The sequence below is a fragment of the Trichomonas vaginalis genome, chromosome IV (assembly GCF_026262505.1).
Source record: "Trichomonas vaginalis G3 chromosome IV, whole genome shotgun sequence".
In the NCBI taxonomy this organism is placed as follows: Eukaryota; Parabasalia; order Trichomonadida; family Trichomonadidae; genus Trichomonas; species Trichomonas vaginalis.
In genome coordinates, this window is record NC_067206.1 from 1,838,048 (window position 1) to 1,862,031 (window position 23,984).

The following is a 23,984-nucleotide window of genomic DNA, read 5'->3' on the forward strand; positions in this document are numbered from 1 at the left end:
CCCACTCATTATATTCGTAAATTTTGAGGTTTATCCTTCGCTTTTCAGATCATTGAATTTGATTTTTATATAAAATAGTTATATATTAGAAAATAATATGAGTTTATGTGATATTATTTTTCAGAAGATTTTGTGTTCTTCTTCAAAATTTTGCTTTTTTATTAAAAAGAATCTTTACAAAATATACATTTACTTTAATTAATATTTAAAAACGTGCTCTATCAAAAGTTCCAAAAATTCAATATTTTAGCTTTTCTGAGGTGTCACTTTTGATGAATTTCTGTTTACAACATATTCTTATTTTAAATATGATATTATCCTTAGAAATCACACTAGAATATATTTAAATCAACTTTTAAAAAGTTCGAATCCTGCGCGTCTCACTTTTTAAATTTTCCAAAAGGAAAATTATATTCTCCTAAAATGAAAACAATTTTCCGAATTGACATCCTTAATCAAATCATTTTTATAACTTAAAATCGAATTTATCTAAAAAAATATCTTCAATATCTTCTCAAAAATTGATTTCTTAAGTAATTGATAGATTATTCAAATATACTCATTTTGTTATAAAACATTGATGATTTGATTAATCACAACATTCAAATCGTCTATCAATTTCAATGAATGCCTCCACAAAAATTGAAAAACATCACAATTAGCATCGTTTTTTATAAATTTACGAAAATTAGAAATTGTTAACTTTATTGAAGTGAGAATTAAGTCAATTTAATTTAAAATGCGGCCATGATATCTTTGAAAATTTGTATCCGGATAAGCAAATCATTAGAATATTCAATTTGACTAGTTTCCCAATGTAGTTATGGCAAATTGAGAATCGTAAATTGAAAAAAATATTGAGAAGCATCTAACTGACTTTTTCAGAGATTTTTTGATAAAGGTTTTCTTATCATTCATAATGGCTTACGACTTGAATCATATTGCATGTGTAGGTTCATCACTTGTAACATCAATGATATTGGGATTTATATGTGTAAAAAGCAATCTTTATCCATGGAAAAAGATTCCAATGCTGAATAAATATAATTTTCAATCATTTCTCTTTGTTCTTTTATTCAAATTTCCTGCTTACAAAACATTCAGCGGTTACAACATGTATCCATTCATAATTCTATCTATTTCACACGTTATTATGCATTTATTGTTCTCGATAATGTTCTTATTCCCATCTATTAATGAGGGACAGATTTTCATTTCAACTCTTATGCCTGCAACGTATGTGAATTACATCACAATAGGAATACCAATCTTTAGAGCACTTTGGGGAAAGGATAATCTTATTTTCGTATCGATGATGATATTATGCAATGAAACAATTATTGCACCAATGTATTTCCTTGAGGCCGGACTTTTTAATCATTATTTAATCAATAAATTTCATGACTCGAACCATGAGCCAAGAGAAAGTATAAAATCTACATTTTTTACTGGTATCTTATGGAATATATTTACATCACCTATTAATTTGTCAATGATTACTGGTTTAATTTTCTCTGTTGTTGGAAAAGGTGTCCCTACATATTTTGCAAGAATTGTAAAGATAGGTGCTGATGGAGTTCTTTGTGTAACGTTATTTTGTATTGGAGGATTTGTTGCAAGTCATAATATACTGATTCGAAATTGGAAACGTTTTATTTTTAGTATTTTATTGGAGTTTTTTATATTCCCTATGATAAACGGCTTAATGGCATGGCTATTCCATTTGGAATCTGCAATTTGCAGATGCTGTTTGTTAATGACAACCTTGCCATGCGTTTTTTCATGCTATTTTATGGCCGAAAATAATGGAGATGGATCAGAAACAGCAACACAAATGATATTTTGGACAATGATACTTTTCCTTCCTGTATTGTTTGCATGGATATTGTTGCTAGATTATTTGAAGATCTTTGTTTGAAATTAAAAAAATTTTTATGGAAAAAAAAATCTCGAGGCTCTTGCCTGCTCATATTTAACTTTTGCTATCCAGTGCATGTTATACGCATGATGTGTAATAGAAAGCCACATATCACAATGTCCACATACAATAAGGGCAACATTCAAAGTTACCTCTAACGGCTTTAGAGACAAGCACCACTTACATCGCTTTTGTATTTTTTTTTTGAAAGAAGATCAGAATAAATATCTGAATTAAAAAAAATTTAAAATTTATAACAAATAGAAATGAACAATTTAGAACAGGAAAAAATTAAAAATTAAAAGAAGTAAAATTCGCATAATCAAACTCTGGGGAATCAATGATATCCCAGAAGTCGTTTGACTCAGGAACTATTTTCTCGATTGGATCGGCCATCATGTAAACTTGAGGTTCTTGTCTGTTCATATTTATTCTAACTGACCATTCTTTGAGATCCAATCCCTTATACTGGTAAGTGTTCAAAATGTCAGAAAGGTGCTTTGAAACTATTTTCTGGGAGTTTATATTCATATACCCAAGGGCACGGAAAGAGCCATTAACAGAGGATTTGCACTTCCCAAGTAATTGGCTTAATCTCTGAACGCAGATAAAAACACCATTAGGAATCCAAATTATCCCGCAAGCAATGCACCTTTTGATGTCATCAGAGCTTCCTTGAATACAAAAATCTTTGAGCAATTCTAATTTTTTTGAAAAAACTACTGTGTTAATACCTCTTTTGGTCTTTAAAACTTCTCCAATAAGAAGCTCCTTGAGTGATTTGAGTTGTTTGTGATCAATTGGAGAGAGTGGTGCATTATAGTTCATTGTAATAATGAAAAATGAATTCTGCGGGTATCAGAAAAACATGAGTTTTGAATATTATTGAAACAACGTAGTGACCATTTAGACCGATATACTAAATAGAGAATATTCGAAAAGAAAAATAGACCTATCATTTTGAATTGATTTGAATTTTTGAGATGGTATTGAATTTGCACAATTTCAAAAATGCTGTAGCTAGAAGATTGATAGAATTCGAAGAATGTTTTGTCTGAGCACATATATTGTGAGAGTTATAGATTGAATACAAATTCAAAAATAAATTGAAATATATAGATAATGTGTTTTGATAGCCTGATAAAAATGAATTTTTGAATATTACACAAAAATTGAAAGTATTTTTTAAAAGAAGAATAATATTAGTGAAAACATCTTATGCATTAAATTAACAAAAAATATTTGAAAAGATATTGAATTTCAATATTTGCGGCTATTTTATTTTTGTTTGAAAATATTGATAATATGCATTTTGTATTTTAACAGATATTGTAACATATATATAAAGAAAGATAGATAAATTTTGATATCGGTGGAAGAATATCGGAAATAAATTATATCCCTAATTAATTTAATATACGAGGATCAAAAAAAAAAAAAAAAAAAAAAAAAAAAAAAAAAAAGGTAGTGGGGCTTCCAGGCACTTCGTGCCTTCTAGCCCTGAGGATGAATGAGTATAAATGAAGTCTTGACAAAACATTTACGATGAAGTCTTGACAAAACATTTACGATGAAGTCTTGACAAAGTCTTTACGAAGAAGTCTTGACAAAGTCTTTACGAAGAAATCTCAACAAAACATTTACGAAGAAGTCTTGACAAAACATTTACGATGAAGTCTTGACAAAGTCTTTACGAAGAAGTCTTGACAAAGTCTTTATGAAGAAATCTCAACAAAACATTTACGAAGAAGTCTTGACAAAACATTTACGATGAAGTCTTGACAAAGTCTTTACGAAGAAGTCTTGACAAAGTCTTTATGAAGAAATCTCAACAAAACATTTACGAAGAAGTCTTGACAAAACATTTACGATGAAGTCTTGACAAAACATTTACGATGAAGTCTTGACAAAATATTTACGATGAAGTCTTGACAAAGTCTTTACGAAGAAATCTCAACAAAGTCTTTACGATGAAATCTTAACAAAACATAGACAAGAAAGTTCATGAGTGTAAATGACCCAAAAATATATTTTAGGGTAGAAGGGTATATCTACCCCGTTTTCTACCCTCATTTCTACCCTCTTGAATTTTCATGAAATTTACACCAAAAATATATTTTAGGGTAGAAGGGTATATCTACCCCGTTTTCTACCCTCATTTCTACCCTCTTGAATTTTCATGAAATTTACACCAAAAATATACTACTAGGGTCATTTACGAAGAAATCTCAACAAAGTCTTTACGATGAAGTCTTGACAAAGTCTTTACGAAGAAGTCTCAACAAAGTCTTTACGAAGAGTCTCAACAAAGTCTTTACGAAGAAGTCTTAACAAAGTCTTTACGAAGAAGTCTCAACAAAGTCTTTACGAAGAAGTCTTAACAAAGTCTTTACGAAGAAGTCTTGACAAAGTCTTTACGAAGAAATTCATGAAAATTCAAGAGGGTAGAAAAGAGGGTAGAAAACGGGGTAGATATACCCTTCTACCCTAAAATATATTTTTGGGTCATTTACACTCATTTACGAAGAAATCTCAACAAAGTCTTTACGAAGAAGTCACAATAAAACGTCTGTCAAAAGCCGCTTTTTAACTTCACTTAAAATGCCACGTAAGCTACGTAAGAATATACGTAAGAGGAAGAGAGCATTGAAACATCCAATAGTAAAACTGACACCACAACAACAGTTGCAACAACAAATGCTGAATGACCCCACTATGTTGCAACAAATGTCAAGCAATCCTATGCTTTTAAACCGAGTTGTTGGTGCACAGAGTGGAGGTTTAAGAGCGGCACTTTTAGCGAAAATGGCAGGCTATGGTGGAGCTGCAGACGGAACAGCCTATAACCCTCAAAGTCAAATGAATTTGAGTTCACTCAAAAATCAAATAACAGATGTCAAAAAGTCAAACATAGACATACAGAAGCAAATAGGTGAAAACGAAAAGAAACTAGAATATGACAGACACACAAAGAAACTCAATGAGTTAAACGTAGAGAAAAAGAAGAAAGAAGAACAACTGAAAGAACTAAGTACAGAGGAATATGCAAAAAAAGTGTCAGAAAAAGCAGCAGAAGTAGCAAAAATGGAACAAGATGTCATAAATTTGAAAAACCATACTACTCAATATAAAGTACTGAAAGATGAAGAGATAAAACAAAAAGCCCTGAAGACATATATGGATAGCGATGAGTATAAAAAAGAAGTTGAAGCAACTGTAAAGGCAGAAAAACTTTTACAGTTGCAAAACCAAACCGTACAGTATGAAAACTTAGCACAAGAAAGTAAAAATAACGACGCGGCTATGCAAAAGGCAATGAAAAGCGCAGAATATATAAAAGCTAACAATGACTGGTTAGATGCCCAAGCCAACGCTAAAGCAGCCCAACTCATAGGGTCAATAAGGACAAAAATACAAGCGGATGAAGACAGTTCAAATGAAGTTTTAACAAATGCTGACTTTAAGAACGCCTTCGAAGCTCTTCATAGTAAGGTGAAACAAGTGAACGATTTCTCATCTGGAAAGAAACTGAAGTCTGAAGGTTTCGACAAAGAGTTAAAAGAAGTAGCACAAAATATGACGAAAATAACAGATGCAGCAACGAGACAGGCAGTTCAAAGTGCCTATGACGCCGTTAGAGCAACTGTTGTGAAAAGTCAAGAAAAAGAGTTACAACAGACCAAAACAGACCTAGTAAATGCTTTCTTAAAAACGAAAAGTCAGGTAGGACATTACGCTGCAGATGGAACATATGTGCCAGCTGGTGGAACTTATATACCACCAAACCCTCCAAGAGAAGCACCTGCACCAGGACTACCTAGAACATTTACATCGTCACATGGACACAGACACAGGCATGCACAACAACCAGCACAACAACCACCTCCACAACCAGCACAACAACCAACACAACAACCAGCACAGCAACCAACAGTTCAAAACCCTGCACAACAACAACCACAAACAGAGCAAGGACATAAAAGAAGTAGAGAACAAGGAAACCAAGAATTCTTAAAAATGCTTAAAGAAAGTGTGGTTTCCCAGATACTGTTGACTTTAGTGACAGATATAAAGAAGCTATTAGAAAGTTCAAGGATGGAAATACTGACCCGAACCTATTTAGCTTTATGGCTCAGCACCAAAACGGATATAATCTCAAACCTGGAAAATACAAGCTCGCTAAGGGATATGATTTAATAGCATATCATCCAAATGACATGGATGAATTTACTCCGAGATATTTGATGTCAGAGCTAAATGACAATTCAACTTTCGTCATGAAACGCGTAAAAAATAGAGACGGAACGAAAGAACAAAAGCTTATGAATGCGGATGACGTAGATAGGGAAATTGTTGAAAACGGTCTCGGAATATATGAAATGCCAGCAGATGAGGTACAAGAAACTCCACAGGAAGAAGTTCAGATACAACCAGACATGGAAGAAATAGTTCAGCAACAACAGCTAGAAGAGCCTGAAGGAAACGAACAAGTCCTTCCTTTGGAAACTAACTTCACAGAACTAGATGAAGATTTGGAACAGCGAAAAATCTTGACCCTCAACAAGAGTATGCGGAGAATATGGAATATTTCAAGAGTCTAAAAAAAATTCGGCTGACATAGTAGAAGAATATCGAAAAATGTTTGCCGACATACAAAAGACTCCAACATCAGATGAAAATATCCAGCATAGAATGGAAGAACTGAAAAAAAATGTACACAAATACAACAACCCTTTTTACTTACGAGCATTTAACGTTCAATCTTCGGATGAACTCGGTGAAAATAAAAGGTTAAATTTCAAGAAAACATATAGAAATGAAACATTGTTTAAAGTTCATTCAGAACCTAACCAAGATGGAAACAAACCTACTTTTGTTTCTGCAGACGATGGAACTACAATGAGATGGGGTCATAAAGCTAACCCGGATAGGTGGTTCATAAACTTACAACCTCAATTCCAAGAAGTTGTAGACGCAATGGAAGTCAATGGTGAACCAGATATAGCTGGTATTTTAAGCGCGGCTTTAATGCCATTGAAAGATATGAAACATGCAGATATTTTGGACCAGTATGAAATGAACATGGCTGATGGAAATATAACACCTGACGTTCTAGAACATTTATCTCAAAGAACTACACAGAACCATAGAGATGGTATATTTGGTGAAGAGTTTAGAAAGAAAGTTAGGGAGGGAGAAGGAAGAGAACCTATTGTACATGACCTTGCAAACGAAAGTTTACAAAATGTCATAAAAACTTACTTTGCAGACAATGAACGAGAAGGGATGAATATTTAAGAAAACTCAAATGGACAGTACCAAATGAAATGTTAGTATTGAAAAACATGTTCCTTGACAAAATAAAACCAACTACAGAAATAAACGACGCAAGACTGAAAGATTGGGTAAAAGCTTTCCCATTCACAAAAGATATAGTTGGTAACATGGAAAGAAAACCAGAATGGCTACAAAAACATATATTTGGAAACGAGCATATTCCATATGGACAGGCACTGTTTGAAGAGCTTGAACCGGAAACTCAGGAAAGAGTCATGCAAACAATACGCGAAGACTCAAATACAGACTATGACAAACTCTTTCTAGGATATAGGTTACCTGAGATGGGCGACCAGAGCCAAAAGGCAAAAAGGACATGGGAAATTTGCAACATACTAGATGAACATAATGCAAAGATGCAACAACTTCAAGCAGAGGGCAATGAAGGAAAAAGAAGAGTTAAAAACTCAGTCAGGAAGAAAGTAAAGCTTGGTCCAGTGGGTTCTATTATGACATATAAATCCAACTATTCTATATTTTACTCATATGAAATGTACGCCGCTCAGAATATAACGCCAACAGTTTTGGATGCTATGAATGGAAATGTTTCCGAATGGTATAACGAATGCGACAATGCCATTAGAAGGTCAGAAATAGTTCCTGGAACTTACGAATATACAACTGCTGTTTCTTATGGAAACGTAGGTGAGTTTGGAGAAGGTTCTTCAACAACAGTAGATATTGCTTGCGACAGGTTTCATATTATTTCTATTGACAACTCTTTCTTATACGTGGAACAAGACATTGAAATAAAACCTTCTGCCAAGTTGTCTGACAAGAAAGGTTGCAATGGAATTTTCTATGTCGGATACCAATATGCTCCAGAAGTTTTCATGGGATATAAGATATATTCTAACTCTGACTTAGTTCAAACAGTAACATGGGCAAACTATGAATGGTTCGCTTTGAGAAACTCAGTACAACCACAAGCTAGAGAACAAACAGACCAGTATGCAACTATTGAGAAAATAAGAAGACTTGACCCTAACGTTCCAGGAGTTTATGTTAACCTTTCTGGACAAAATGCAGCAGCAGTAACCAAAGTAAAATTGAAACTTAGAGTTCCTTTGTCATCTTTCCTCATCTTCAGGTTTTTAAGATACTTGCCAAACTGGGCAGGAAAAATTTCTATCGAACTCACTCCAAGCAAAAATAACTTAGTCATTGCACCAACACAAGACCCATTCACTCTTACAGACGTAAAGGGAGCAAATCAAACGTCATTCGCCGAATTTTGCAAAGACAAAGTTGACTTAGACTTTGGTTTCTCAAACTCAACACTGAAGTAAACTACTACTTCAATGCTGCTGGAACTGCTTGGGACCCAGTTAAGTTCACATGCGAAAAGTTTGAATGCAAGAAATAGAAAGCAGACTTGCAGTCTATATGTTGGACCCAGATATTTCAAATGCTTTAGCTGCCAAATATATTGCAGTTCCACTTATGTTCCCTATACACCAAATATCTGTCAAAGACTTTGCAGGTGAAGTTGGGAAACCAAAGTGCTGACCCAGGTGCAAGAACAGATATTGCTTTGACAACTGCAATGAAACATGCAGATACTATGTTTGTACTGTTCAGACGAACTATAAATGACTATTTCTTGTTTCTACAACCCTGGTATTAAATACCATATAAACATAGATGGCAAATACTATCCAAGAGAAGAATATTCTACAGTTGAGGATATGAGGTCATACAACTTGACATTAGATGCTATGAACTTTAACAACAACTTCACAACAACCATTAACCCTGAAATGCAAAGTTCTATTATGCCATATGTGAAAGTATGGACCCATACAGGAGCTCAAAACACTCAATATACAAATGGAGACCGTTCAAACTTTTGGCTTGGCATTCCATTTGCTGACTCAGAAGACTTATGGGTGGTATTTCAACTGTTGGTACTGTACAAATACAATATACTGGTGACAGAGACGGTCCAGATGAACTGAGAGCAAAGAAGTTTACAAAACCAATAGCACTTTTCACGGAAGATGCTCTTTTGAAGATTCGTTCGATGAAACCTGCTGGGGCTCCTCAGATTGGTATAACGACAGCTTCCATCGAGCAGATTTTGGCAGCAGGTCAGTAAGTTGTTCTTGAACTGACTTCTCTCCGTCAAATATTGACAGTACGCCAGTTTTGACATAAAATTGTATTATAAACTTTCCTTTAGAAATATCTGTAAGTTTTGTTGTTATATTTTTGTCAACGTCAAGAACTTTCACCATCTCGGTTATACCAACTTTCTTTGCTTTATGAAAATATTTTGGTTCAGCAAAGACTGCTATTCTATAACATTTTCCATTGTTTGTGTAAAGAACTACTCTGTCAATGAACTTGTATTGTTTGTGTGTGTAAACTTTGTTCTGCTTCAATTCGAAGAGATACTCGAATACGTCCATCTTTTTATTCTAAGTAAAATGTCATTTCCGAAAAATAGAAGCGTGAGTGTTTCAAAAGGTTTAATGGCGGTGGCAGATGTGAAGTTAAATTCACCAACTCAAACAAACAGTCAAAGTGTTGTTGTCAATGTCAAAGAAAGAGATGTTGAAGTGGGGAAACCATACGAAGACCAAGATGGTATAACAATAGTTCCTGTAAAAGAACAACCAACATACCCTGAAGTTAGCAGAGACTTAAGTTCTGTTGCAGATATTCGAAATGACTACCAACAACTTAAAGACAAACTTAAAACTCAGGAGAAGATTTGTCAAGCTTTAGGTATAATGTTAAACTTGGTCGAACACAACCCTGTAAAAGTGAACTCATATGTCATTGCACCTCATGAAATTTTGAAAGAACTATTGAAACTTTTGACAGAGGCAGACGATATAAACATCAAAGAAATAGAACCCGACATTGCTTGCTGTGGTGTTTCATATAATGTCATTGACAAGATATACGTTATGAAAGGAGGTGAAACGTTGAACTTAAAATATAGTTTCCCAGACGTCATAAAAATATTTTGACGACCACAACATTTCATTAAAATTTACTTGCTAAGTAAATGGCAGAAGACATAGTGGTTTATACTATTACGACTAAAAACCCTGAGTCATATAATTCTATAACAAAAACTTACAAAGTCCTCAAGGACGATATTGTAAACTGACCTTAAACACGATGACGACTAAAGCCTGTTTTGCTCTTTGACACCAGAAGACTTTGTTGTTGTGAATGGTAAAAAATACTCTTTTGAAGATACTTACTCAGATATACCACCAACAGGTTTGTTGACTTATTTAATACTTTAAGGACGGATGTAACATGTGCTGCAACTAGAGCAGGTTTCATTATGTTTGGATGTCCGACCGAGTTTAGTATAAACGATATGAGCTATAATACAAAACTTATATCTGGTTTTTACTACCAACAGTTTCCTATCACAGGAAAAGGTGTCATACAAGGTTTGTCTGTTCCATTGACTTTAAGTACACCTATTTTATATATTGTTTCAAACTTAGGTTCAAAGTGCTATTCGAATGTCGACAGAAACTACTATGACCAAAAGATACTCATGCGTATAAACAACACTTTCTCTGCTGGTTTGCCTATTGTTCATTCGAATGCAGAGTTTTTCAGCTTTAGTGAACTCAAACACTTTAGCAAACATAAACTTAACCTTAGTTGACGCAAACTTTGTTTCCTGTAAAACTTTTATGTCCTATGTATTTGTCAATGACGGCAGAAAGTTTCGAATTGGAAGATGCAACTGGTTGAAAGTATTTGTATTACAAGAACAACTTCAACACACAAATAGCTCAAGAACAACAAATGCAACAAATATAGCTCAAGAACAACAAATAGCTCAAGAATAAAAAAAATATTTTTTTTTATTTTATAAAAATGTACAGAATAGACGTTCAGATTTTTATGACTTTCCAAAGCGTTCAGAAATATGTGTCCATTTAGAGACTATAACAAAGCAGTCGAGAATTTGAAAACGTTTAGTCATTTATGTCGACTCTGCCCCAGAATGTTATGTCATGAAAGAATGGGATGTTGTCTTTAACAAACCAAGAGCGACAATAGTTTCAGAACAAGAATGTAGACAGAAACTTAAGAAAATAAAAGTCGTACAAGTTGGTATGAAGATGTTAGATGCTTGGGATATCTTATTGTCAAAGTTAGAGATTTTTCAGTTCGTGGTATAAAGTTCTATACACCTTCTCCAAACTTCTATTCTATCTTCACTGGATATAAATATGAACAAGTAGAATGGAAAGAAAATGTATAGAAGCTTGGTTAGACCATGTCAAAGAAATTATATGCAATGGAAACGAAAGAGTCTATGAGTATATCTTATGTGGTTTGCAAACATCTTACAACATCCAAGTGCTAAAAATGAAACTGCTCTCATTATAATTGGAAAACAAGGAACTGGTAAGAATACTTTCTTTACAGATATTTTGTGCAAAACTGTTAGAGGGCTATTCGAATCCGAATATGACAAACTTAGAAAACATCTGCGGTAAATTTAACTCTTCAATAGAGAATATGAAACTTATAGTATGTAACGAACTTCAAAGTATAGATACAACAAAAGTTTTGAACTCAGATGCTTTGAAGAGTCTTATAACAGACAAAGTTGGCGTTGTTGAAAGAAAGTATAAAGACTCAAGAGTTTGTGAGAATGTTGCAAACTTCATTATGGTTTCAAACAATACTGTTCCGATGAAGTTAGAAAGTTCTGACAGAAGATATGTAGTTGTCAGAACGTCAGATTCTCATATGCAAGATACAGAATATTTTGACGACTAGCAGAAACTTTGACACCTAACTTTACAACCACTTGTTCTCATATTTCATGACATTAGATATTTCTAAGTTCAATCCAAGACAAATTCCACATACCGAAGAAAGACAAACATTGTTAGAAGCAAACAAGAGTGTATATGAACTGTTTATAGATGAGACTAACTTTGAGTGTTTAGATGAAAGGTCATTGTACGATGAATATAAACAATATTGCCAAGAGTATGGTTATATGACAGCGTCTAAACGAACATTCTTGGCAAATGTCAAAAGTCTTTTAGATGTTCAGAACGGCGTATATACAAAGAAAAATTTTTCTGAGTAAATTTAAAAAAAATATTTTTTTATTTTATTTGAAATGTACGCTGAGTTTGTTGGAGAAGACCGTTGGGAAACTTGTTTGTTAGATGAGAAATATGAAATTCACTGTTGTGAGTCATTTGAAGTCAGAAACAAAGAGACAAAAAGAGTTTTAAGCGAATGGGAGCAAAATAACGGATATGCTAGGATGAGTATGAGTGGAAAAAACTATTTTAAACATGTTGTCATTGCAACTCATTTTATACCGAACCCTAACAATTTACCTTTTGTAGACCATATAAACCATATAAGAAACGACAATAGACTTGAAAACTTGCGTTGGGTCACTCGTTCTGAAAACAATAAGAACAAAGGCAAATTTGGAGACATTATATTCGAATTTGTCGACGAACTAGAAGATGAAACAATTGAAATTACAGACTATGGCAAGCATACGTTTGAGTTTTACTACTATAGCGAAGAACAGGACTTTCTACTTTTATATACCGGCGTAAACTATAGGAAATTACAAGTATATTTTACTAAGGAAGGCTATGCTCATGTAAACGCTAGAGATACAGATGGAAAATACGTTCAAATACATCTTAACAAATTCAAGAAGCTATATGGCATACCATTTTAAAACGTTTTTTTAAAAAAAAATATTTTTTTTATCCGATAGAAAAGATGATGAAATTCATCTCAGTCAACAAATATATGACAGAAGTCAAAGATAAGTTAGCTCCATTCATATATTTGAATGTTTACTTCTACCATTTTGAAAAGTCTTCATTCAGCAAAGTTTGGAACATCGAACCCGTTAAGTTTGCTATTGTGACTAAAAATGGTGCGAAATTTGAAGACTTAGACATAGAAGGTTTGTTAACAGTCAAGGAAAATTTTGACAGAAGGTTCTCAAACCTTAAAGAAGGCAAAGCATACAAACTTGTTATACCTTATGAACCAAAGAAAGCAGACGACTATGAATATTATGAGTCTAAGATAGTTGAAGTTCAAGGTAAATTAGGTAAAAAGATTTAGAGTCTAAGCCAGTGTTTGCTCCTAAAGAGGAAGAGAACATTGACATTGACCCAGAAATGTTCTAAAAATAAAATTTTATTTTTACATGTCAAATTTCTTTTTCTCTGGCTCTGGTTCAGGTTCTTTTTCTCTCTTCTACTTTCTTTTCTTTCTTTCTCTCTTCTTCTTCTTCTTCTCTGGTGGAGTTATGTCAAACTTCTCAGAACCATATTTTTGTAAAAGGTCTTTGTCCTTAATAGCTCTTCTATCTTGTTTTCTATTTCATCTTCAAGAACAGCGCATGTGTCTTCTTTGCATTCTAAAGAACTTTTGTTGGACTTCATCTTTCCAATCGGCGTCATCTCTGTCAACAAGTCTGTCATTGACAAATTTTAAGACTGCTCTTTGTAATGTTTTATGGTTCTTGTATATTCCCCAGAAACAGAACTTTAGAACAAAATTCACCTTCTTGTTTACACTATGTAGATTTTATGGTCGACAGATGTTTTGCTGTCGAAAAGCTTGTCTCGAATATAGATAGCGAAATCGCTAGACATTTTCTAAAAGATAAAAATTTTAATTTTTCTAAAAAATATGTTAGAAAAAAAGTTTGCTGACATTGACAAGAAAATTGAGAATGTTTTTAAATAAGAACAAGAGGAAGTTGGAAAATGCTCAGAAAAAAACCCATAATGACAAGTTCCTATTTGCTCAGAATGGTATAACAGGTCTAATCGCACCACCTGGTCGGGTAAGACTTTCACTTATCTTAAAATGGCTGCACAACAACAAGAACTAGATGAGAAGAACCCATTCTATGAGTTAGTAGTCATTTGTAGTACTTCTGGTCAATTTGACCAAACCGTAAATTCGTTCAAAGATATTATAAAAAAGTCTAAGTTAGTATGTATAAAAGACTCTGAGTTGTTAGATTGGATAAAGAAGTACCAAAGAATTTTGAAGTACAATGCTATAAATGAGTATATAAATTCTAAGTTTAAAGACCCAAATGAGGAAATGCAGAGAATATTAGAGAAGAAACACTTCAGAAACAAACAGAAAGAGATAGAATACATTTCGAAGAAATTGCAATCTTACGATTGGAAGACTTACCCTCACAGATGTCTTCTTATTTTAGATGACTTTGCATCTCATCCTTTGTTAAAGAACAGAGAACAAGATATGTGTCGAATTCTTAAGAAGCTCAGACACTTTAACATCTCAGTTGTCATTTGTGTACAGACAGCAAAGAGTTTAAGTAAGGATGTTAAAAGAATACTTACTGATATCATACTTTTCCCTGGATTGTCCGAAGACGATTTCATGGAACTTATGAAAGAGTCCATGGCAGGTAAGTTTGACAGACATGAACTATGGGAGAAGTACAAAGTCATACAAGACCCTCATACTTCTTTCAGAATTCACATCTACGCGAACAAAGTTCAAATTGTAAAAAGTCAATAAAAATAAATGGTTCATCTACTCTACTTGTTTGAAGTTGTCAAAATACTCTGTTATTTTTTCCTTTAACAATGGTAAATCTTCTTTGAATGTAAGTATTGTACAACCTTTGATGTCATAGTGTGTTTGAGGAAGAGTATCTTGAACTATTTGTTTCACATCTTCATTCGGTGTCATTGAAATCGGTAAGTTTTCGCGATAGAACCAATTTCTGTCAGATTTGTAAATCTTAGCAAGGTCGTAAAAGCTTTTGTTGTTTCTTCTGACTAAATGCAACATAACCATATCTCTGTCTTCTTCATTTTCCATCTCTTCAGTATAAATCATATACTTATAGTTCTTTTCCTTTCCTTTTGGTACGAACGTGGTATTCTTTTCTGTATGTTTTTGTCTTTTGCTTCAAGCTTGTTCTCTAGCTCTTCACGTTCTTGTCTATGAATTTCGTCAAGAAGTTTACAAACATACCATGAATAGCGAGCTGAAGCCCATTGTGCCACATTATTTACAAGAAGTCTATGTACATAATATCCTCTCAAACCGTTTGGCAATTTTTCACGATTTTCATGAGTTTTAGGCGAGTAAGATTTTTTACTTACTCGCTGTTCTTCACTGTTTTCAGAAAAAAGTATGTCTCGCTGTGCTTCGCTCAAAAGTTCTTGTGTGCTTTGGTTCCTAAACCAGTCTTGTGGTTTCTTAGTATCTGGAGCAAAACATGCTGTCAAAATACTTTGCATTTGGTACATGTCATCTTTGACCGAACGAATGAGACGGAGTTGTTTGTTAAACTGTATGTACTCATATTCTTCATTTATAGCTTCATGAACGATAGCAGTTGTTGTGTTCTCTGTTGTTGACATATCTGTCTTTATATTCCGGATAAAAAAATAAAAAAAAATAAAATTAGCGTTATTTTCTATCTTGTATAAAAGACCAAAAATAAACGCTTTACATGTATTTTTCAGCAACTTCGTCAAATAATTTTATAGCACTATCTATCTCATCTACTTCAAACGTTTCTTTACCTTTCGTGGGAGCACCATACATTTTCTCAAACTTTTCAAGCAGTTCTGTTTCTGCAGCTCTCATATCGTTAACAAACACAACCTTAACTCTATTGACTGTACTGTCATATCTTTGAGTTATATTATATGTTCTTCCTATCTTATATCTCTTTGTATTGAAGTCCTTCGGTTTCTGAACGATATAAAGTAAGCCTTCACTGCAACGTTCCGTATCGAATGAACCATATGTTATGAAGTTATATCCAACAACTGGGTCTAACCAGAACAAAACTACTGGTATAAGACTTTTGTCTATAAGATATGCTGTAGTTCCATGAAATCTTACCGATATCAAAAGCTCAGGATTTCTTGTCAAAATTTTCTGAGTTGAAGCAATTTTAACCCAGTCGTTTGTTTTCTTTTCAAATGGAGATAAAATGTCTGACAAAGAATATTTGTTGTATTTCTTTGAGTATCTTACGTTTAAATCACCAATTCTAACCAATTTAGTGTTATTGTCTATCTTTTTAACTGTTTCAAACTCAGTGTTTGTCATTTCCTGTTCTTACATACAAAATAAAAAAAATATTTTAAAAAAAACTAACTTTATTTTATTTTTTCTATCTTAAGGAAATTCATGAAATTTGGTCATTTTACTCAGAATTCAATAAAATATATTTTAGGCGACCAGGTCACTCGGTTAAATGAACTTCTCTGAAAAAGTGTGACAACATGACATTTTGACAACAACACAGGAAATATACTTCTTCGTAAATGTTTTGTCAAGACTTCTTCGTAATGAGCGTAAATCAGACAAAAATATATTTTAGGGTAGAAGGGTATATCTACCCCGTTTTCTACCCTCATTTCTACCCCATATGTCCTTACTGAAAAAGTATGTGTTCCATATGTCATTTTACTCAGAATTTTGTGCTGAATTCAGCAAAAATATATTTTAGGGTAGAAGGGTATATCTACCCCGTTTTCTACCCTCATTTCTACCATAAAGTTTTACAAGCGTTTTACATGGTATATGTTGTGATGGTTCATGACTTTAAACAGTTTTGTAGCTTCTATTTCTTCACGAAGGATATCAAAAATTTTAACTATGCCGAAGGTTTCTTTATATTTCTTCTTGACATCTGAAAGAAGGAAATCGTTAGCAGTTGGATAGTTTTTGTTCAGAAATGTCAACATGTCCATTTTATCTTCTGCTGGTTTCTCTACTTCTTTCTTTAAGTCAGTATGGTCTTTTCTCATTCTTTCTATCTCTTTGACGGAGTAGTTATATTTCCTTGTTGCTGCTTTACATTTTGAACATTGTGAGTTCATTTTTGCGTTATATTCTGAAATTTGTCCTGCTAGTATGACTAAGGCGTAGATGGTTTTCTTTAACTCAAAGGTTGCTGGTTTTATCTGTTGGTTCCATACCTTACCTCTTCTATCTTTATCTCTTATCTGCCATACACACTCAGCAACTAACGAAACAAAGTTGTCGTAGGTCTTAAATTCTTCAGATTTATATATGTCAATGACTTTGTGGTTGCAATGAAATCCAAGAAACTCATAGTTTACCTTTCGTATGAACTTCTTTATTTCTACTGAGTCAGTCAGTCTGACTTCAATTTCATCGAATTCTGGAATAGTGAGTTTTTGTTGTTGTATTTCAGGTAGTTTAGGCAAATGGTCTATAATATCTTGCATTTCATAAAGATACTGTTCATTTGTTTCATCTTTTGCACTACAGTCTAAATCTCCTTGGAGAAGTTCTTGCTTTATCTTCTGGATTTCTGTTTCGAAAGTATATGAAGAAGGAATGAAGCTTTTCATCTCTACTAACATTGAAGTTGGGTTCATGACTAACGAGTTTGGTGCTGTTGTTGCAAACATGTTCTTACAATAAAAATAAAAAATATTTTTTGGTGGGACTACCTTTATTTTATTTCAGCACAAAATGAACGAGTTTGGTTTAAAAATACGGTGGAGCCAAAAATGGCTCGACCTCAAAAACAAGCATTTTGTGAAGAATATACCAACCCGCTGTTTTCCGCGGGTTGCTTTTTTTATACAAAGTTCAAGAGTTTTGTGTGTTTTCTACGAGGGTAGAAATGAGGGTAGAAATGAGGGTAGATATACCCTTCTACCCTAAAATATATTTTTTGGTGGTACGTCGGACATTGTTCTGAAACAGTACAAATATTGTTCTGAAACAGTACAAATATTGTTCTGAAACAGTACAAATATTGTTCTGAAACAGTACAAATATTGTTCTGAAACAGTACAAATATTGTTCTGAAACAGTACAAATATTGTTCTGAAACAGTACAAATATTGTTCTGAAACAGTACAAATATTGTTCTGAAACAGAAAATTTTCTCTCAAATTGAGAGCTTTTACGGGAAATTTGTTCTGAAAAAGTACAAGACTAGTTCTGAAAAAGTACAAGACTAGTTCTGAAAAAGTACAAGACTAGTTCTGAAAAAGTACAAGACTAGTTCTGAAAAAGTACAAGACTAGTTCTGAAAAAGTACAAGACTAGTTCTGAAACAGAACAATGGACAGCATCGAGCCATTAGATGAGGCAATTTACCTTATAGAGATAAATGAAGTTGTTAAGCAGTATTTGGGCAAGGACAAAGCCAACAAGTCCCTCGGCGTCTGGTTGTCTGGAAGAGGTGCGCTGAAAATCGAGATTTCGACTGGAATTCCAATTCAAATACCAGAAAACACTCCTGTAGACGACATAAAGGAGATGAAGAAAGAAGCTCTTCTCAAGTTCTTTGCAAAGCGCCCATGGATACAACTTCCAAACAGAGAGAGTCCAATTCCACGAATTATACAAATTCTCAGAGCACTGTTCCACTTCTCTGGTCAGCCGTTCTACATAACCTGTGAAGGCGACATCCAACCAGTTCAGTAAACATCTCATTTTAACTAACTTTTTTTCTATCTTAAGGAAATTCATGAAAATTCAACGGGTAGAAAAGAGGGTAGAAAACGGGGTAGATATACCCTTCTACCCTAAAATATATTTTTCAATACTTTTTCAGCACTTTTCCGTAGTTGTATATGAAAGACAATTCGAGATAAAAGTCATAGTACAATGGTATTATATGCTGCACACCGTTTGTTGTGAACCAAACTTGAAAGTCAGAGAAACTGTTACTAGGTGGTTCGTAGAATTTAGAGGTAAGGTCATAAAAGTCCTTACCAATACAAAGAAAACTATTGTTGCTTGAACTGAAACTTGCATGACACATAACATTTTGAGGGTCAAACACGTTTCTATAAACTGTCAAATCTGTTGGTGGGCGTATAAACCAGAACGGACCGTCAGGTGGTAATGGTTCGTTCTGGTTTAGTAACCGAAGAAATTGTGCCCAAGAACGTTTGTCTACTTGCCAAAATAAAAACTGTGTATCTCTTGGAGGGTTATTTTCAATCCTTTGAAATGAAACGGTGGAGTTCATCTTGTCATATTCTAGTTTCAGATAGTATGTTCCATTTAGTAAAGAATCGTATTTTTCTTGAAATTCCCAGTAGTATTTGTTTATTTGAGTTTGAAAGTCATTTAGAGTTTTTTCAAGATTTTCGTCTGAACGAACTGTAAAGATTCTCATTTCATCAAATTTGTCTAGTAGACCATCATGACCTCTATACTGCCCATGAAAATATACCGCAAACATAAACGCGTTAGTTCTTTTTGAAAACAAAACTTTTCTAAATCCTATTGCCTTTGCATCTGAAGGACTTTGAAGCCAACGAATTGGAAAGTCAAACCTGTAAGCACCGGATGAAATTTCTTCATCTGATATTGTCCTACCGGCATTTGTAAAGATATAGTCTAACGGTTTTGTATCTGCTACTTTTGTTCTTTGTTTTTCAACCTGAAACATTTAATATATGTAAAAATATACTGTTTTAAAAAATGTTTTAAAATGGTATGCAATTTTTTATTTCTCATCTAACAAACATGTTGTCTGACTGCTTGAGGGTTACGTTTGTACCATTCGAACTTCACGCTTGCAATTCCTTCAATTGCATTCAAGATGTCTGAGTCGGAGTCAACCATTTGTTCTCTCTTTGTAGTCTTGAAAGCGTCAAGAAGCATTGCAGCTGTTGTGACATTGCCATGTGCATAGTAAATGTGACCATCTAAATCTGTTACGGTTAGTCTGAGATTGTATCCTTTCTTATTTCCGTCTTGTATGGCAGCAAGTACACCCATGAAGCCTTCTTTGTTCTTTCCTTCGTCAAAGTTTACTGTAAAGGTTCGACCAGATGTAATTTGACTTCTAACTTCACGATACTTTTCATATGCATATCTTGTTCTTTCCATGGGAGCATGACCATCCTCTGCACTACCTTTTTTCCTTCTCAAAGGATGCAATTGTTCGTCATGTTTCCAGTAAAATCTGGCAAAGCCGTCGTGTCCTTCAACCTGTGGCTCAGTAACATTGAAAGGCATGTTCATAAGACGCTCTTCTTCTAACCTCTCTAGTCTGTTTGGATAATTTGTGCGCGCTGTTTCCAGGTCCATTTCGTAGCGAAGACCAGATAGTTTGTCATAGACTTTTATGGGTCTTCCCTTCCTATATTTAAACTTCTTCGAAACTTTCCAGCCATATCTTTCTAACTCTGCTTTTATTCTAGCAGATTTTCTATCCATTCTATATGGGGGCATTTTTAATAAAAATAAAAAATATTTTTTTTTTTACTTTACGTAACCACCTGCTGCCATAAGTCTTTGACGCCAACCCATACCAGCTAATGAAGGTTGACTTGGTTTAGTTTGGAAACTAAACTTTGGTTTTGGTTTATCTTCAGTTTTTGGTTTTTCTTCTTCTATCGGTTTTTCGTCACTTTTCGGTTCCTCTGACTTTACCTCACTTGCAGGTATGGTTGTGTCGTCAACATCTTCATAAATATCATATGCCATTTGTTTTTGTTTTCCTTTCAACTTTTTGTGTTTGTTGTAAAGTTTAGAATATTTCGACTCTAAGTCAATGAGATGTTCTATAATGAACTGTTGGTCAGTGAAGTAAACTTTTCCATCTGTTGTCTCGAAAGCTCCTTCAGACTTCAATATTTTATTTGTGAGAGTCTGTTTCTTTTTTGAGATACTAGCCGTTCCATTTCTATGAAAAGTGACTTTATAGTTAGGGTTTGTATTTCCAGACCTGGCACTTTCTATTATTGAATTTTTCTCTTCATCTGTAAGTTCTTTGACAGGTTTTGACAATGGTTCTGAACTTTTTGTTTGTGGTGTCAAATCTACCGTTTCAACTTCTTCGGTCATTTCATCTCAGTAAAAAATTTTAGTTTGGTTTGTTTTCAACTGGTTGTTGTTGTTTTTTAAGTCGGTCTAAAACTTCCTGAGGTATAGGGAGGACTTGACAAACACGTGGTTGTGTAACTGCTGGAAGCCGACAAATCCATCTTGAGCCCATTTGTCTCAATGCTGTATTGTTCATTTCATCTCAGTAAAAAATTTTACATTCCCCAAGTTTGAGGCGGTTGAGGTTGGTTGTTGTTTACCCACTGTTGTGCATGGTTATATCCTCTGTTAAAGAATCTTTCACCTTGGTCCATATAGTGCCCTGCTTGGTTATAGTAGTCATTTGCTTTGTTATAGTAGTTTCCTGCTTGTCTTCCTACATTGTCCATCCATCCTTGAACTTTTCCTCTTGTTTCAGGATTTGGAATAAGATTTGCTGCATCTCGTGCTACATCCCAACCTTTCTGTACAGTTTGTATAATAGGTTGTGCTTTCTCTTTAAGTATACCTAATGTACTCAAAATCTTCCTTCCAACTCCAAATACACCTCTGGCTATTGTTCCCACTGCGGGTAAAAATCTGGATGCAACTCCTGCTAATGCGCCAAATAAACCCATTTCTTATAGGATAAAAATGACGAATCCAAACAAGGACCCCTATGTTTCTAAAGCGACAAAGAAAGCACTCATGATAAAAATCTTTAGTTCAACACCAAATGCTTGGTTTATGGATATCTTGGAAAACATTCCGAGGTATAGAGAAGATGGACCACCATACTGGCTAATATTTGTTGGTCAAAACACAAGATACTGTGAAGCCATACCATTACAGTCCAAAAATATTTTAGATGTGAAAACTGCTTTGACAATATTCGTTGACAAATACCATCCAACAAAACTGACATCTGACTGTGAAAGTTCTTTCAAATCAGACGATATTAAAAACTATCTGCGTTCAAAAAATGTAAACCAATATTTCATTGTCGACCAAAACCATTCTGCTCTTGGTGTCATTGACAGTTGTATAAAAATCTTAAGAGACTTAAACCAACCACAAAGTGGTGAGGTAGATGAAATGTCATATGACGACAAGTATAGACATTTCTCCATGGCAAAGATGAGACAAGTTTTAAATATTTACAATACCCGTAAACAAAAAGGTTTGGGAAACCATTCCCCTGAAGAAATGAAAAACAACCCTGACTTAGAGAAAGACTATATATTTAATAGTTTAGTCAAAAGAGACAAACAAGAAAGAATGCCAGGCTTCAAACTTAAGAAAGGTGACAAAGTAAAAATAGAAATACCTAAACGCGACCCATATGAAAATACTATTGACTATGACAACAATGGGAACCCGACAGGTACTCACATTCGTGTTCGTAAAAATAGAAGAAAGTATACAAGAGAATATTATGAAGTTTTAGGCAAACATGGCAAAATGTACAGACTGCAAGCAGAAGATAAAACTACTATTGTCAGACCTCGTTTCAAACTTGTTAAGGTTCAAGGTGGTATACTTTCAAAGACAGTTCCTAACAAATATAAGACAACTCCTGACGAATATGCTAAAGAAGTGGAACATGACGACTAAGCAATTCTATACCATGCACAAACTGTCATGTAAGGTGGCATGTATTTTTTACCTAGTCCTGTAGATGTTGTTGTAAAAGTATGTTGGTGGTTTCCTCCTGGTTCAGTTTGTCGAAAAGTCTTTTTTGCTGAATGGTTATAATCTGGAGATAAAACGTCATAGCCAGCTTCATATTCTGAGTTGTATAATGGATGGTCTCGTAATGAGTGGCTATGGTCGCCAGAAAAGTTTGTTGTACCAGAATGACTATGTGGTGGCAAGTTGTCGACAGATATCGTTTTACTTCCACCTGTTTTCTTTGGAGTGTGTGCACAATACAAAAAACTTTCGAATATTTGAGTCCAAGTTCCAAAACCAAGTACTACTTCTGGTCTGGTAGAGTTCATTGACGTATAAATAGAACCAACCGGGTAAATGGTTTGAAGTATTTCTGTCTTTAATGTTTGAAGCTCTGTTTTGTCTGCTTTCTTGTCATATAAATCTTGAGCAGTGAATTTAACTTTATTTTCATCCTCCATGACATAAACATCTCTACATCTAATGTCTTTCATCGTTGTTATGTCATCCTCCGATGTTAAACCTTGTGGAAAGTTAGGAGGTTTCCAATCTAATACATCCCCACCAGTTTCTTCAACCGTTCCTTCAATATTTTCTATACCAACAGTTGCGAAGAAGCTATGTGTATGTCCAACGTCACTTTTCCTGTTTAAGGTTTCTTGTAAGTTTGTAATATTTGCAATGGTATGTGTATGTCCAACGTCACTTTTCCTGTTTAAGGTTTCTTGTAAGTTTGTAATATTTGCAATGGTATGTGTATGGTTCTTATCCGCTTTAAGGTCTAAACATCCTGAAACCCACCCTGTATCGGCTTTACCTTTTAAAATCTTTGTTGTCCGTTCATGGTACCATTCAACCCTTTCTATAATTTTTTCATCTTTTTCATTCACATATTCCTTATCTGCCTTCTTCACTAACGCACTAGCCACACGTGCTAACTCATCGTCAACATACTCTTTGTCAGCTTTGTTGTCAATATCTGCTTTCAAAAGAAGTTCTTTTATAGGCTTCTCGTTTAAAGTTCCTTTTGTTGGATTTACACAGACAGTATGGTTCTTACTGTCTTGAAATAGAAACTCATCTGTCAATGGGTTTAATGTCAGTTTTAAGTTTCCTTCTTTCAATGACTCAGATATCTTAGAATAGTTTGAAAAGTTTGTTGTGTTCTTATTTAGAGCTTGTATAATGAGTTGTCGGTTGTGTTGTATTTCTCTCATAGACGCTGTTTCTTTCGACATTTTTATTCTAGATAAAA

At 34.1% G+C, this 23,984-nt stretch overlaps 11 protein-coding genes and 7 pseudogenes across 18 annotated transcripts, besides 4 other annotated features; 8 read left to right on the forward strand and 10 right to left on the reverse strand.

Annotated features, from left to right (window-relative positions):
• The first annotated feature begins 254 nt into the window (after positions 1-254).
• Positions 255-292: a mobile genetic element.
• Positions 255-292: a terminal%2Cinverted (terminal inverted repeat of Banshee-A3 transposon ID:TVAGG3_0011360).
• Positions 293-2,209: 1,917 nt separating this feature from the next.
• TVAGG3_0011370 (transcription-initiator DNA-binding domain ibd family) lies at positions 2,210-2,746 on the reverse strand (the record flags this gene model as incomplete). Its single annotated transcript, XM_001296841.1, has 1 exon — positions 2,210-2,746. One exon carries the CDS (start codon positions 2,744-2,746, stop codon positions 2,210-2,212), a length of 537 nt encoding a protein of 178 aa, XP_001296842.1.
• Positions 2,747-3,351: 605 nt separating this feature from the next.
• Positions 3,352-3,448: a terminal%2Cinverted (terminal inverted repeat of Maverick-3 transposon ID:TVAGG3_0011380).
• Positions 3,352-23,984: part of a mobile genetic element that runs on past the window's edge.
• On the forward strand, positions 4,778-5,851 carry TVAGG3_0011390 (annotated as a pseudogene). Its single transcript has one exon. A coding segment is annotated over exon 1 (1,074 nt).
• TVAGG3_0011400 lies at positions 6,557-7,433 on the forward strand (annotated as a pseudogene). Its single transcript has one exon. A coding segment is annotated over exon 1 (877 nt).
• Positions 7,747-8,227, forward strand: TVAGG3_0011410 (annotated as a pseudogene). Its single transcript has one exon. A coding segment is annotated over exon 1 (481 nt).
• TVAGG3_0011420 lies at positions 11,111-12,344 on the forward strand (annotated as a pseudogene). Its single transcript has one exon. A coding segment is annotated over exon 1 (1,234 nt).
• On the forward strand, positions 12,528-12,962 carry TVAGG3_0011430 (His-Me finger endonucleases family; the record flags this gene model as incomplete). Its single annotated transcript, XM_051219910.1, has 1 exon — positions 12,528-12,962. One exon carries the CDS (start codon positions 12,528-12,530, stop codon positions 12,960-12,962), a length of 435 nt encoding a protein of 144 aa, XP_051104896.1.
• On the forward strand, positions 13,007-13,425 carry TVAGG3_0011440 (annotated as a pseudogene). Its single transcript has one exon. A coding segment is annotated over exon 1 (419 nt).
• On the forward strand, positions 14,114-14,803 carry TVAGG3_0011450 (protein of unknown function, DUF4106 family; the record flags this gene model as incomplete). The annotated part of the gene is made up of 1 exon (XM_051219911.1): positions 14,114-14,803. One exon carries the CDS (start codon positions 14,114-14,116, stop codon positions 14,801-14,803), a length of 690 nt encoding a protein of 229 aa, XP_051104897.1.
• On the reverse strand, positions 14,819-15,657 carry TVAGG3_0011460 (annotated as a pseudogene). The gene has a single exon. A coding segment is annotated over exon 1 (839 nt).
• TVAGG3_0011470 (organellar and viral DNA polymerase type B) lies at positions 16,813-17,133 on the reverse strand (the record flags this gene model as incomplete). Its single annotated transcript, XM_051219912.1, has 1 exon — positions 16,813-17,133. The coding sequence occupies one exon, from the start codon at positions 17,131-17,133 to the stop codon at positions 16,813-16,815; it is 321 nt and encodes a 106-aa protein (XP_051104898.1).
• TVAGG3_0011480 lies at positions 17,379-17,691 on the reverse strand (annotated as a pseudogene). The gene has a single exon. A coding segment is annotated over exon 1 (313 nt).
• TVAGG3_0011490 (uncharacterized protein) lies at positions 18,356-18,721 on the forward strand (the record flags this gene model as incomplete). The annotated part of the gene is made up of 1 exon (XM_051219913.1): positions 18,356-18,721. One exon carries the CDS (start codon positions 18,356-18,358, stop codon positions 18,719-18,721), a length of 366 nt encoding a protein of 121 aa, XP_051104899.1.
• On the reverse strand, positions 18,837-19,697 carry TVAGG3_0011500 (uncharacterized protein; the record flags this gene model as incomplete). Its single annotated transcript, XM_051219914.1, has 1 exon — positions 18,837-19,697. The coding sequence occupies one exon, from the start codon at positions 19,695-19,697 to the stop codon at positions 18,837-18,839; it is 861 nt and encodes a 286-aa protein (XP_051104900.1).
• TVAGG3_0011510 (uncharacterized protein) lies at positions 19,766-20,470 on the reverse strand (the record flags this gene model as incomplete). The annotated part of the gene is made up of 1 exon (XM_051219915.1): positions 19,766-20,470. One exon carries the CDS (start codon positions 20,468-20,470, stop codon positions 19,766-19,768), a length of 705 nt encoding a protein of 234 aa, XP_051104901.1.
• TVAGG3_0011520 (phage tail repeat-like family) lies at positions 20,516-21,100 on the reverse strand (the record flags this gene model as incomplete). Its single annotated transcript, XM_051219916.1, has 1 exon — positions 20,516-21,100. One exon carries the CDS (start codon positions 21,098-21,100, stop codon positions 20,516-20,518), a length of 585 nt encoding a protein of 194 aa, XP_051104902.1.
• On the reverse strand, positions 21,120-21,275 carry TVAGG3_0011530 (uncharacterized protein; the record flags this gene model as incomplete). The annotated part of the gene is made up of 1 exon (XM_051219917.1): positions 21,120-21,275. The coding sequence occupies one exon, from the start codon at positions 21,273-21,275 to the stop codon at positions 21,120-21,122; it is 156 nt and encodes a 51-aa protein (XP_051104903.1).
• TVAGG3_0011540 (uncharacterized protein) lies at positions 21,295-21,696 on the reverse strand (the record flags this gene model as incomplete). Its single annotated transcript, XM_051219918.1, has 1 exon — positions 21,295-21,696. The coding sequence occupies one exon, from the start codon at positions 21,694-21,696 to the stop codon at positions 21,295-21,297; it is 402 nt and encodes a 133-aa protein (XP_051104904.1).
• TVAGG3_0011550 (phage tail repeat-like family) lies at positions 22,669-23,967 on the reverse strand (the record flags this gene model as incomplete). Its single annotated transcript, XM_001288771.2, has 1 exon — positions 22,669-23,967. One exon carries the CDS (start codon positions 23,965-23,967, stop codon positions 22,669-22,671), a length of 1,299 nt encoding a protein of 432 aa, XP_001288772.2.